The following is a 14,877-nucleotide window of genomic DNA, read 5'->3' as shown; positions in this document are numbered from 1 at the left end:
TTGAAACCCACGTTAGAGTTTTGGGGGCTTTCGGGAGGAAGTGGTAAGTAAGCCGGCATCAGAAAACCTGGCCTCAATCATTCTACCTTGCCACTGCTTGTCATGTGATTTGGACCTAATTCCCTTTATCTGAGCCTTGGTTCCAGTATCTACAAAATGGGTTTTAACGGTATTTGCCACCTCCCTGCATATTCAGGGACTGTAATATCAGGTCGAAGAAGTCATTCAGAGGAGGTCCCTTCCCAGAGAAGCGGGGGATGGCACCTGCCACACCAGCCTGCGGGAGGCTCAGTCCCAAATTAGCGTTATTCTGGGGGCTGCCTCTGGATCGAAACCAAATACCTTTTCTGCTCATGTCTCTGTCACCTCTCATTTGCCCCCCCCCAAAAAGCCCCGGGCAGATCCAGGGTCGGAAATGGAAGAGAGCACGTGGGGGACGATATCAAGGAGCAGACTGGAGCCGGAGGCAACTGGAGGAGAGAGAGTAAACTCATTCTGGAAAGGGATGCCCTTGTCCCACACTGGAGTTCACAGTCTAAGTCAGAGGGAGACTGTGTATAAAATAATGTAATCTAATATACAATAGACGGTAAGCTCGTCCTCTAGGCTGTAAACTCACTGTGGGCAGGGATGTGCCAACCAACTCTGTTTAGAATTAATGAAAAATGGTACTGGTTAAGCACTTACTATGTATCAACACTGTTTTAAATGCTGGGGTAGATACGAGTTCATTGGGTTGGACACAGTCCCTGTCCTGCGGGGGAGCTCACACTCTTAATTCCCAGTTTATAGATGAGGTAACTGAAGCCCAGGGAAGTGAAGCGTCTTGCCAAAGATCACACAGCAGACGTGTGACAGAGCTGGGATTAGAACCCAGGTCCTTCTGACTCCCAGGCCTATGCTCTATCCACTAAGTCATGCTCTCCCGAGCGCTTTGTACAGTACTCTGTATGCACAGTAAGTGCTCGATCAATACAACTGATTGATTGAGATTCATTCATTCATTCAATAGTATTTATTGAGCGCTTACTATGTGCAGAGCACTGTACTAAGCGCTTGGAATGTACAAATCGGTAACAGATAGAGACAGTCTCTGCCCTTTGACGGGCTTACAGTGTAATCGGGAGAGACAGACAAAAACAATGGCAATAAATAGAATCAAGGGGAAGAACATCTCGTTAAAACAATAGCAAATAAATAGAATCAAGGTGATGTACATCTCATTAACAAAATAAATAGGGTAATGAAGATATATACAGTTGAGCGGACATATATATGTATATACATCTGTATAGATGTATACAGAGTGAAGGGCAACTGAGGCCGTGAAGGAAGAAACCTCACAGACGACTGTGAGCTTCGGGTGGGACAGGGACTGGGTCAGACCCGATTAGCTTGTATCTTTCTCGGTGCTTAATACAATGCTTGGCTATCCATCAATCAATCAATTGTATTTATTGAGCTCTGACTTGGGAATATACAATACCATAGGGTTGGTAAACAAGATCTTTGCCCAGAAGGGCCTTACTGTCCACAGGGGGAAACAGACATTAAAATACATTACAGGGAGGGGAAAGAGTAGAGTATAAACACATGTATATAAGTCCTGTGGGACTGGGGTGAGTTTCAAAGAGCTTAAGGGGTATGTGGCTAAATGCATAAGTGATGCAGAGGGAAGGGTGGGTAAGAGAAATGAGGGCTTAGTCAGGGGAAGCTTGATGGAGGTGTGATTTTAGATTGGTTTGAAGTTGAGGAGAGTGGTGAAAAGCTTAACAAATATTACAATTATTATTATTAGAGAGGAATCTCCCCCCTCCCCCCACCTGCGACCACCTTTCTTCATATGAGAAAGAGTACCACGCAGAGGAATTCTGCAGGAAGAAGGGATAAAACTCTGAGGGGCCTTCTAGGATATTTATTCCAGTTTGCCCTAAAATACCCCCAACCTATGGATCTCCCTCCCCCTTCACAACCAGCAGACCACTGCTCTACCCCTCTTCAAAGCCTTTCTAAAATCACACCTCCTGTTCCCAGAATAAATCATTTCCATTCCTTCCCTGAGACGAGATGATCCCCATTTCACCTAGCCCCCAGATCCCTTCCACAAGGGTGGGAACCACTTCTCTCCTGATTGGCAGCGTGGCTCAGTGGAAAGAGCTCGGGCTTGGGAGTCAGAGGCCATGGATTCTAATCCCGGCTCCGCCACTTGTCAGCTGTGTGACATTGGGCAAGTCACAGCTTCTCTGGGCCTCGGTAACCTCATCTGTAAAATGGGGATTAAGATTGTGAGCCCCATGAGGGACAACCTGATTACTCCGTGTGTCCCCCCCCAGTGCTTAGAACAATGCTTGACACATAGTAAGTGCTTAACAAATGCCATCATTATTATTATTATTATTATTGTCTCATGTGACAGAGACGAATAAGAACTAATTCCCCTTCCCCTTTAGCATTTACCACAAGATATTCTGCAGCAATTTCCTAAATTGGAGATCAGCCTTGACTCCCCACACCCTGAATTTAACCGAAATCCCCATAGGGTCCTTGAGGACAGGAATTGTGGCTGCTTATTACAGTGTTTTGCAGAGAATAAACCCGCAAAGAATGCCATTGATTGATTTAATGTACCCGATCTGAAAAGCACAAGAGAATGAAAACTAAAACTTTCGCCAATGAAGTATTTGTGGGAAAACAAATTTCCTCACTAATCCTATACTGGGATATTGGGGGGACGTTTGAACTGTGAGCGGTTTTTCTGTTTGCCCTGAGGCCAAGACAAGAGGAATTATTACGATTAACCATTATTATGATTTTGGTATTTCTTATGTGCTCACTCTATGCTTAAATGCTGGGAAAATTACAAAATAATCAAGAGTTATTTGCGACGAGAGATTTAGCTTAGACATTAGCGGACACTCTCCGATTATAGAAACTGCAAGACACTAAAATATGTTAACAAGAGAGATCGTAATAGTCTCTGAAGCTTTTTAAGGAAATGATAGAATTTTCACCCTCAAGGACAGTTTGAGAGGAGCGTGCTTGGAAGCAAAGACACTAGTTGACCTCTCAAGATGACTTCTAGCCCCATGAGTCTATGAAAGCTATGCAGCACTTTTATACAACTATACAAGCACTGGAAGTTCCTGAAAGAAAGAAGCAGAGTGGCCTAAGGTTTTTTCCACAAGGCTACACTGGGAGTCAGGAGTCCCCCGTTCCAAACCAGGTGACCTTGGGAAAGTACCTTAACTCTCTGTGCCTCAGTTTCCTCATCTGTAAAATGGGAATAAAATATCCATCCTTTCACCCCATTCAGACTGAGTCTTCAGACAGTCCATTGTATTTACTGAGTGCTTATTGTGTGCAGAGGACTGTAATGAATGCTTGGAAAATAGGCCAGAAGGGAAGACAGACATTAATATAAATAAATCACAGATATGTACGTAAGTGCTGTGGGGCTGGGGGTGGCAATAGAGGGAGCAAGTCAGGGCGATGCAGAAGGGAGTGGGAAAAGAGGAAAGGAGGACTTAGTCAGGGAAGGCTTTTTGGAGGTGATGTGCCTTGAACAGGGCTTAGAAGGCGGGGAGAGTGATTGCCTGTCTGAGCCTTGTATGGGATAAGAACTGTGTCTGATTTGCTCTTCATGGGCAGGGAATGTCTATCTATTGCTGTATTGTACTCTCCCAAGTGTTTAGTGCAGTGCTCTTGTTAAATGCGGTTGAATTACATCATATCCACCCCAGAGCTTGGCAGAGTTTCTGGCACGGAGTAGGCCCTTAGCAAATACCACAGCTATTATTATTTTTAGAAAGGAACTATGATGTAATAACCTGTTGTGATGACAATCAGTGTTCAGAGAAGTTCTCTTCGAAGATGCCAACAGGCAGCGAATAAAAAGAGGGACGGAAGATGGGCGGCCCAGGGACACCCTGGGCCCCCTGAAACAAGAAAGTGACTAACCAAATCAGCCAGGATGAAAGGTGCCCCATCTCCATTTCCTCAGGAGCCATGGGGATGCCATTCTGGAGCAGCTGTGGCTTCCTACCTCCCCTCTGGCACCCTAGGGGGCTAAGTTAGTTCCAAGCCTGTTTATTTATCTATATTAATATCTGTCTCCCCCTCTAGACTGTAAGCTCACTGTGGGCGGGGAATGTGTCTGTTTATTGATACATTGTATTCTCCCTAGCGCTTAGTACAGTGCACACAGTAAATGCTCAATAAATGCTATTGAATGAATGAAAGAGGTCACTTAGTAGCCCTCTACACACAAGGTACCTTCTGAAGAAGCTCCCCTGGCCTACTGGGGGGCCTTGGACCCCTAAGATCGGGCACAATTTACAAAAAGGAATTAATAATAATACGTGTTAAACACTTATGTGTCAAGAGCTGTTCTAAGCGCTGGGGTTGATTCAAGTAACTCAGGTTGGACACAATCCCTGTCCCACATGGGGTTCACAGTCTTAATCGGCACAGAGAAGTGAAGTGACTTGCCCAAGGTCACAGAGCAGACAGTTGGGGAGTCAGGATTAGAACCCAGGTCCTTGTGACTCCCAGGCTCATGCTCGATATCCACTAGGCCATGCTGCTTCCCCAGGACAGTTCAGGGTTCTGGGGAGGTGACAGAGAGAGACATTTAATCAATCAATCAATTCTATTTATTGAGCACTTTACTGTAGGCAGGGAGAGTACAACAGAGTCAGCAGACCCATTCCCCACCCACAGTGAGTTTACACTCTTGAGAGACAGACAGAATAAATTATGGATATAAACCTAAGTGTTGTGGGGCTGAGAGTGAGGTGAATATCAGGTACTTAAAGGGCACAGATCCAGGTTCAAGAAAGGAGAGGGAGTAATAATAATAATAATAGTAATAATTATGGTATTTATTAAGCGCTTACTATGTGCCAGGCACTGTACTAAATGCTGGGGTGGATACAAGCAAATCGGGTTGGACGCAGTCCCCGTTCCACGTAGGGCTCACAGTCTCAAAACCCATTTTACAGATGAGGGAACTGAGGCACAGAGAAGTGACTTGCCCGAGGTCACACAGCAGAACGGGGGAGTCAGGATTAGAACCCACAACCTTCTGACTCCCAGGCCCGTGCTCTATCCACCAGGCCATGTGCTGAGGGCTCAGTCAGGGAAGGCCTCCCAGAAGAGACGGGGTTTTGAAGGCGGGGAGGGTGGTGGTCTGTTGGATATGAAAGGGGAGGGTGGTCCAGGCCAGAGGGAGGATGTGGGCAAGGGTTTGGCGGCAAAATAGACGAGATGGAGGTAAATGGAGACTGCCATCGGGCTGATTGCTACACACAGGATGCGTAAGAGGCCCTGGTGCCCACAACTCACTCAGACACGCCCCATTCCAAAGAGCCCAGGACCAGGCGGTGAAGTCGCTAACTCAGAGATCAGCGAAGACGGGAGGAACGCGGGTGGCGGAGGATTCACAGAAAACCCAGATCAGCCAGTCGGTTAGTCATCAGCCCACGGCCCGGGTCTGTACTGGGTGACCTACTGAAGCAGCCTGGGCCTGGAAGGCAGGAGACCTGGGTTCTCATCCCAGCTCCGCCACTTGTCTGCTGACTTTGGGCAAATCACTTGAGCTTTCTGGGCCTCAGTTTCTTCATCTGCCAAATGAGGAATCAATACCTGTTCTCCCTCCTCAAGGCTGTAAGCTCCCTCTAGACTACCAGCTCGTTTTGGGCAGGGAATGTGTCTATTTATTGTTGTATTGTACTCTCCCCAGCACTTAGTACAGTGCTCTGCACACAGTAAGCAGAGCACACGGAAGCAGAACGGCGTAGCGGATAGAGCCCGGGCCTGGGAGTCAGAAAGTCATGGATTCTAATTCCAAATCCCTACTTGTCTGCTGTGTGGCCTTGGTCAAGTCACTTCATTTCTCAGAGCCTCAGTTCCCTCCTCTGTAAAATGGGGATTGAGACTATGAGCCCCAAATGCGACAGGGACTGTGACCAACCCGATTTGCTTGTATCTGCCCCAGTGCTTAGTATAGTGGCTGGTAATAATAACGATGGCATTTGTTAAGCGCTTACTATGTACGAAGCACTGTTCTAAGCACTGGGGGGATACAAGGTGATCAGGTTGTCCCACGTGAGGCTCACAGACTTAATCCCCATTTTACAGATGAGGTAACTGAGGCACAGAGAAGTTAAGAGACTTGCCCAAAGTCACACAGCTAATAAGCTGCGGAGCCGGGATTAGAACCCATGACCTCTGACTCCCAAGCCCGGGCTCTTTCCACTGAGCCACGCAAGTGCTTAACAAATACCACAATTATTATTATTAGTAGCAAGCACTCAGTAAATACGATCGACTGACTGACTTCTATTTAGACTGTGAACCTCATGAAAGACAAGATTATTTTGTATCTACTCCAGCACTTAGTACAGTGCATGGCACATAGGAAGTGCTTAACAAATACCATAATTATTATTTTATCATTTTTATTAGTTAGGACATGGTTAATAGATTGCAATGCAATACAAGAGCTTAAGAAATACCACAATTATCATTATGATGACAAAGTCAAGCCTGCTTCCCCTAATCCTCAAATCCCAAGGATGATGAGCAATGCAAATTTGTTCTGTTTCATTTTCACTCAGACTGAAAGAGGATAAGGGTAGAGGGCATGTGGTCATAATAGTTCAGGGTTAGCTTAAGATGGGGACAGCGGCTGGGTTCGCCTCAGCGCACAAGGAATTTTGACCGAGTGGGTCATCCCTCTGTGGGTCTCCTCACTGTCTTGAGAAGCTTCACGCTTGACCCCGCTTCTTTCCCTTCCAGTTCTTCCTTCCCTTTTTTTATAAAAGGAAATGAAACATGTTTCATTTGGTCTTTCTGCATTCAGACTGTAAACACTTGATTGCTTCTATTTGCAAAGGGCACACACTGCTCAAACTGAGGTCTGTGAAACTGGAGGCCAAGCTGAACCGTAAATAAGAATATGGAGAAATGGGAATATTTCCCATTCCCCTGAATATATTATTATCTTTATTAATAATAATACTAATTATTATTATTATGGTACTTGTAAAGTGCTTACTATGTGCCAATCTTCTGTATCTTCTAAGCACTGGGGAAGATTCAGGTTCATCAGGTTGGACGCAGTCCCTGTCCCACATGGGACTCACACTCTTAATCCTCATTTTACAGATGAGGTCACTGAGGTACAGAGAATTGAAGTGACTTGACCAAAGCCACACGGCAGACAAGTGGCAGAGCCGGGATTAGACCCAGTTCCTTCTGACTCCCAGGCCCGGGCTCTATCCACTAAACCACACTGCTACTATCACCATAGAAGCATCTTCCTTCTTAAGACCCAAGTTTGTGTTATCATTTACCCCCTGGGTGGCTCAATAAATCAACAGTATCTACTGAGTGCTTATTGTGTGCAGAGCACTACATTAAGCACTTGGGAGACCTCAACAGAGTTGGTAGACTCCATCCTTGCCCTCAAGGAGCTTAGCACCTCTATTTTCAGCCTCCCTCTCCCCGCTCCATTCCCCTCTTTTGGACTGCAGTAAAAGGAGGGAAGATGGAAATGAATCAAGAATAAACAGCTGCTTGAAGGTAGGGATCATGTACACTCATTTTTTCTTTTATGGTATCTATTAAGAGCTTATTGTGTGCCACGCACTGTACTAAGTGCTGGAGTAGATACAAGCTAATCAGGTTGGGCACAATCCATGTCCCACATAGGACTTGCAGTCTTAATCCCCATTTTCCAGATGAGGTAACTGAGGCCCAGAGAGGTTAAGTGATTTGGCCAAGGTCACAAAGCAGACAAATGGGCAGAGCTGGGATTAGAACCCAGGTCCTTCTGACTCCCAGGCCTGTACTCTGCCTACTAGGCCATGCTGCTTCACTCATTCTGTTACCATCAATCGATAGCATCTAGTGAGCACCTACCACGGGCAGATCCTTGTACTGAGCGCTCAGGAGACTTGGAGAAACAGCATGACTTAGTGGCAAGAGTGCGGGCTTGGGAGTTAGAGGACGTGGGTTCTAATCATTTGTCTGCCATCTGTCAGCTGTGTGACCTAGGGCAAGCCACCTAACTTCTCTGTGCCTCAGTTACCTCATCTGGAAAATGGGGATTAAGACTGTGAGCCCCACATGGGACAACCTGATTACCTACCCAGTGCTTAGAACAGTGTTTGGACACAGTAAGTACTTAACATATGCTATTATTATTATTGTTATTAAAGACACAGTCTCTGCCCTAAAGTAGTTTACAGTCTAGCAAGGGAAGCTAAACCGCAAGTCCTTAGTATAGTGCTCTGCTCTCAGGATGCATTCACTAATTGCCACTGATCGATGACAAACAGTAATGATGGTATTTATTAAGTGCTTACTATGTGCTAAGCACTGTTCTAAGTGCTGGGGAAGACACGAGGCAATTAGGTCCCGACAGGCTGCATCTAGTCCAAATCTGAGACATCAATATGGAGAGGGGAAGCTGTGAATCAGGATTCTTGTGGCAAAATCTGAAGATCATGTGTCTCCGTGATTCAGACACGTCACCCTTCCTTCTGCACTGCCCCAAACTGTAGAGCCTGGCTATGTTCGGGTCCAGGGCTGGGCAGGCCCAATTCACCCCCAAACTCAAATGGATAAGGGGGTGGGGTGGTGGGCGGTTGGCTTCACTTCCAGGAGAGTGTACTGGGCCCCGCTCAGCATGCTTAGCAGTGCAGTTATCCCCATGGGCTGCTGGAACTTGTAGTGTAAAATGACTTAATGTCCCAGCTGTGCACGGGGAAACCCCGACAAACGCAAATATACCAATCACGTGAAAGAATACCCACACTGCCTGGTTGGACGTCCCAAACCGAACCCCTGCGTCCCTGAAGCCCTACAAGATGACAATAATAATAACTTGTTTTGTAGATCCCTTGAATTTTTTCCTATTTGCTTTCACATAGCTATAATTCTATTTATTCACATTGATGCTATTGATGCCTGTCCACTTGCTTTGTTTTGTTGTCCGTCTCCCCCTTCTAGACTGTGGGCCCACTGGGTAGGGACTGCCTCTATTTGTTGCCAAATTGTACTTTCCAAGCTCTTAGTACAGTGCTCTGCACACAGTAAGCGCTCCAGAAATGCAATTGAATGAATGAATGAATGAACATCACTTGCCTCAAATTCACTGTGGACAGGGAACGTCTTTACCGACTCTGTTGTATTATCACCTCCCATAGTGCTTAGTACAGTGCTCTGCACACAGTTAGCACTCAATAAATACAATTGAATGAATTAATGAACAGTAATAATAATTATGGTATTTGTTAAGTGCTTGCTATGTGCCAAGCACTGTACTAAGCACTGGGGTAGATATAGGTCAGTCAGGTTGGACACAGTCCCTGTCTCACATGGGGCTCACATTCTTAATCCCCATTTTACAGATGAGGGAACTGAGGCCCACATGAAGCGACTTGCCCAAGGTCACACAGCAGACCTGGGGCGGAGCCAGGATTAGAACCCAGGTCCTTCTGACTCCTAGGCCCGTGCTCTACCCACTAAGCCATGCTGCTTCTCCAGTTAGCACCCCCTAAATGCCACTGACTCATTTTAGCTAAGAAAGTGATTAGGGCAGACTACCGCCCTCTTTTCTGATCATTCATTCATTCAATAGTATTTATTGAGCGCTTACTATGTGCAGAGCACTGTACTAAGTGCTTGGAATGGGCAGTTTGGCCACAGATAAAGACCATCCCTGCCCAGTGACGGGCTCTCGGTCTTAACGGAGACAGACAGCAAAGCAAAACAGAACAAAACAAAAACAAGACAACAACATCAAGATAGATAGAATCAAGGGGATGGACACCTCATTAACAAAATAAATAGGGTAATAAATAATATATACCAATGAGCATAGTGTTCCTCCGGCCGGGTCTCCCTAGACAGACGCGAGTCCCTATTCGGGCAAAGGCTGCAGCGAGAACCACATGGTCCCGGGGCATCATGGGCAGGAGTTCTAGGCTGTAGGCTCGCTGTGGGCACGGACCAAGCCTACCACTCTGTCCTACTGTACTCTCCCAAGCGCTTAGTACAGTGCTCTGCACACAATAAGCACTCAGTAAACACAGCTGATTGAACACAGTCCCTACACTTCATGACCACATCACCACCCACATCAGAAGCCCACCTCCAAAGGTCCGAAGAAAAGTTGTCTCCACCCTAGACCGTATCCACCCCAGAGCCTGACCTAGTACTTGGACCACAATAAGAGCTTAACAAATACCATAATTATTATTATTATTATTTTTAAAGGTACTTATTAAGCGCTTACTATGTGCCAGGCGCTGCACTAAGTGTTGCAGGAGATGAGAAGCTAATCAGGTTGGACATAGTCCCTGTCCCACGTGGACCTCACAGTCTTAATCCCCACTTGACAGATGAGGGAACTGAAGCACAGAGAAGTTAAGTGACTGCCCCAGGTCACACAGCAGAAAAGTGGTAGAGCGGGATTAGAATCCAAGTCTGTCTGATTCCCAGGCCCGGGCTCTATCCACCAGGCCATGCTACTTCTCCAAAAGAAGATTTTTTGTATTATTTATTGTATTATTATTATTTTTGTCTTATTATGGGAAGCATAATAATAATAATAATTATGCAAAGCAATATGGCTTACTGCAAAGAGCACAGGCCTGGGAGTCAGAGGACCTGGGTTCTAATCCTGATCTGCCATGTACCTGCTGTGTGATCTTGAGCTAGTCACTTCACTTCTCTCAGTTCCCTCATCTGCAGAATGAGGATTCTATCCCCATTCTCCCTCCTACTTGGACTGTGAGCTCCATGTGACCCCAGTGCTTAGTATAATACTTGGAACATAGTAAACGCTTAATGAATACCACGAGTACTTTTATTGTTATCATTATCACTTTATTATTAACTTTTGGTCCCCTGATTATTCCTGCCTGTATGTCTGATACAGTGTGTGTCTGTATGAGTCTACATAATTCCCTTGGTGTCCTACTCCCTCTGCGTCATCCCTCTCCCTTTCCTGCCACTTCTTCTCCCACTTTGGAGTACTGCTTCCTCTGCCAGGCGCCTGGTACAGTGCTCTGCCCACAGTGCTCAATAAATAACACCGATGGATTGATTGATTGGTTCTGCCCCTTGTAGACCCCGTTCTGTGGAAGCGCCTCTCACTGTTCTGCTTCAAGGCCCAGAAAATTGGGGTTATTCCAGATTTGTCCTATACAGATGCAAAGTCCAAGTGCAATTTTACATTAGAAAAATCCCTTCCAAATAAAAGGCTTTTGTCCCTTGCTGATGAAACCATTATGGGCAAATCCTTAAGGGGAAGTCCCCTATTAAAGACCCTCCCATCTAAATAATAAAAATAATTATTGTATTGGTATTTATTAAGCACTTACTATGTGCCAGGCACTGTACTAAATGCTGGGGTCAATATAATAATAATAATTATTATGGTATTTGTTAAACGCTTACAATGTGCCAGACACTACACCAAGTGCTGGGGTGGGTACAAGAAAATCATGTGGGATGCAGTCCCTGTACCGCGTGGGACTCGGAGTTTCATTCTCCATTTTACGGATGAGGTAACTGAGGCCCAAAGAAGTGAAGTGACTTCCCCAGGGTCTTACAGCAAGCAAGTGCTGGAGTCGGGATTAGAACCCTTGACCTTCTGACTCCCAGGCCCGTGCCCTATCCACTAGGCCACTCTGCTTCTAGGCAAGACAGACACCCAAGCACGCACAGGCCTTCAAGTCAGAAGGACCTGGGTTCTAGTTCTAACTCCACCCCTTGTCTGCTGTGGGATCTTGGGCAAGTCCTTTAACTTCTCTCTGCCTCAGTTACCCCTCTGTAATATGGGGATTAAAAGTGAGCCCCATGTGGGACAGGGACTGTGTCCAACCTGATCAGCTTGTGACTTTGGACAGTGCCTGGCCCAAATTAAGTGCTTAACACATCCCCCACCAAAAAATAAAAACAATTACAAATGAAATCCAATGGTACAAACACGAAAATCCAGAAAGCTTCATCAGCACAATGGCAGTGACAGTGTAACAGCCAAGAAGCCAGGCAGTCCGGGGGTGATCCGGGCTGACAGGGGGCCGCCTCCAGAGGCCTGATTTGGGGGAGGGGTGGGCTCGGTGGCCACAGGGCACTGCCCCCGACCCTGCCCGATCCCGGGGGGCAGCCAGCTCCACCCGGCCCCCAATGCAGCCCCTTATCCAGCCCCCCAAAGGGGGCCGCGTTTTGCCAGCTGGGGTCTCCATCTTTCCTTCAGCCCCTCCGCGCCCCGGGGGGGGGGGGGTCACTGCCCTCTGGGGAGTGAGGAAGGGGAGATAATAATAATAGTAAACTCGACCTGGATTGTATAGAAGCAGCATGGCTTAGAGGAAAGAGCCCGGACTTGGGAGTCAGAGGTCGTGGGTTCTAATCCCCGCTCTGCCACCTGTCAGCTGTGTGACTTTAGTCAAGTCACTTCACTTCTCTGGGCCTCAGTTCCCTCCTCTGTAAAATGGAAATGAAGACTGTGAGCCCGACCTGGGACAACCTGATGACCTTTTATCTCCCCCAGCGCTTAGAACAGTGCCTGGCAAGTAGTAAGCACGTAACATCTACCATCGTTATTACTATTATATTTTGGTCACATAATCAGGAGGACTGATTCTCTGGAGAAGACACTGATGCTAGGAAAAGTTCAGGGAAAACTTGGAAGAGGCAGAACAGTAGCGAGATGGTTAGAGACCATAACCATGATAACGGAAGAACCCTTAGAAAGGTTGCAGATGATGACAGAGGACAGGACGTTCTGGAGAAAGTTTATCCATGGAGTCACTATGGATCGGAAATGACTCGACGGCACTTAATAATAATAATAATAATTTGTTAAGCACTTACTTTTTGCCAAGGACTCTAGATTGTAAACCCGTCGTGGGCGGGGATTGTCTCTATTGCTGTCGTGTCCTCTCCCCAGCGCTTAGTACAGTGCTGTGCACACAGTAAGCGCTCAGTAAATACAGTTGAATGAAGGAATATGGGAGGCCCGTTGTGGGCAGGGGTTGTCTCTATTGCTGCAGTGCATTCTCCCAAGTGCTTAGTACAGTGCTCTGCACAGTAAGTGCTAAATAAATACAGCGTGGCTCAGTGGAAGGAGCTTGGGAGTCAGAGGTCGTAGGTTCGAATCCCCCGCCCCTTGTCAGTTGTGTGACTGTGGGCAAGTCACTTAACTTCTCTGTGCCACAGTGACCTCATCTGTAAAATGGGGATGAAGACTGTGAGCCTCACGTGGGACAACCTGATGACCCTGTATCCACCCCGGCGCTTAGAACAGCGCTCTGCACATAGTAAGCGCTTAACAAATACCAACATTATTATTACGATCGAATGAAGGAATACGGGAGGCCCGTTGTGGGCGAGGGTCCTCTCTACTGCTGCACCGCACTCTCCCAAGCGCTTAGTCGAGTGCTCTGCGCAAGGTCGGCGCTCAATAAAGACAGGTGAATGCAATCCACGGTAATAGGGTTGTCCCCGCGTGGGGCTCCCACCACCCTTCGTCCCCCCGGTCCTTTCTTCGTTCAGTCAGTCGTCTTTCCTGAGCTCTGACTTTGTGCAGAGCGCTGGACTGAGCTCTTGGACAGTAGCGTTGGAGAGAGGAGGGGACTGCGGGCCGGAGAGGTCAAGTGGGTTGTCCAAGGTCACCCGGAGGGGGCGGGGAGGGAGGGGGACCCCCGGAATGGGGTGCAGGGGAGGCGGGTCCTGGGGGCTGCGGGGGGGGAGGGAGTCCGGGGAATAATAATAATGTTGGTATTTGTTAAGCGCTTACTATGTGCAGAGCACTGTTCTAAGCGCTGGGGTGGATACAGGGTCATCAGGTCGTCCCACGTGAGGCTCACAGTTAATCCTCATTTTACAGACGAGAGAACTGAGGCACAGAGAAGTGAAGTGACTCGCCCACAGTCACACAGCTGGCAAGTGGCAGAGCCGGGAGTCGAACTCATGACCTCGGACTCCCAACCCCGGGCTCTTTCCACTGAGCCGCGCTGCTTCCCGCGGACCCCAGGAATGGGGCCGGGGTGGGAGGAAGAGGAGGAGGGTAAATCATTACCCTATTTATTTTGTTAATGAAATGTACATCGCCTCGATTCTATTTAGTGGCCATTGTTTTGACGAGATGTTCTTCCCCTCGACTCTATTTATCGCCATTGTTCTCGTCTGTCCGTCTCCCCCGATTAGACCGTGAGCCCGTCAAAGGGCAGGGACCGTCTCTATCTGTTGCCGACTTGTTCATCGCAAGCGCTTAGTCCAGTGCTCTGCACATAGTAAGCGCTCAATAAATACTACTATTGAATTGAATTGAGGGTCCTGGGGGCCTGCGGGAGGGGGGAGGGAAGGGGGGACGGGGTCCTGGGGGAAGGGGGTCGGTGGGGGGAGGGGAGTCCGGGGGGCTGCAGGGGAGGAGGGGATGGGGGGGGATGGAGGAGGAGGAGGGGGTCCCGGGGGGCAGCGGAGGAGGGGGAGGGGCAAGGGAAGGAGGAGGGGATGGGGGGAGGGGTGCTGACCTGATGCTGCCATGGTGGGGCGCGGGGAGCCCCTCACATCCCCGCCGGGCCGGGGGGCTCCGGACCGCAGCGCTCAGCACAGCGTCCAGCCCAGCCCAGGGCGCGGCAGCGGAGGGGGGAGCCTGCAGGGTGGCCGAGGAAGCGGGACTCACCCCGACACGCCTCCGGACCGGGGACGGGCAGGCCTCCAAACGCGGGGCCCGCCCCCGGACCCGCCCCCTCCCCGGGGCAGAGGACCCGCCCCCCTCCCCCCGGGACATTCGTTCAATAGTATTTATTGAGCGCTTACTATGTGCAGAGCACTGGACTAAGCGCTTGGAATGGACAA

The 14,877-nt window shown here is 48.2% G+C and overlaps 1 protein-coding gene across 1 annotated transcript in view; it reads right to left on the bottom strand.

Annotated features, from left to right (window-relative positions):
* PIK3AP1 (phosphoinositide-3-kinase adaptor protein 1) overlaps positions 1–14,670 on the bottom strand; it is a 137,426-nt gene extending 122,756 nt beyond the window's left edge. Inside the window, exon 1 of the mRNA XM_029060986.2 lies at positions 14,550–14,670. Coding sequence (XP_028916819.1) covers positions 14,550–14,562 — 13 coding nt within the window. The 5' untranslated portion in view covers positions 14,563–14,670. The remainder of the gene's footprint in view (positions 1–14,549) is intronic.
* Positions 14,671–14,877: the final 207 nt, after the last annotated feature.

This window comes from Ornithorhynchus anatinus, chromosome 3 (assembly GCF_004115215.2).
Source record: "Ornithorhynchus anatinus isolate Pmale09 chromosome 3, mOrnAna1.pri.v4, whole genome shotgun sequence".
Classification (NCBI taxonomy): domain Eukaryota; kingdom Metazoa; phylum Chordata; class Mammalia; order Monotremata; family Ornithorhynchidae; genus Ornithorhynchus; species Ornithorhynchus anatinus.
Note: the sequence above shows the minus strand (reverse complement) of the source record. Positions and strands in the feature narration are given on the sequence as shown.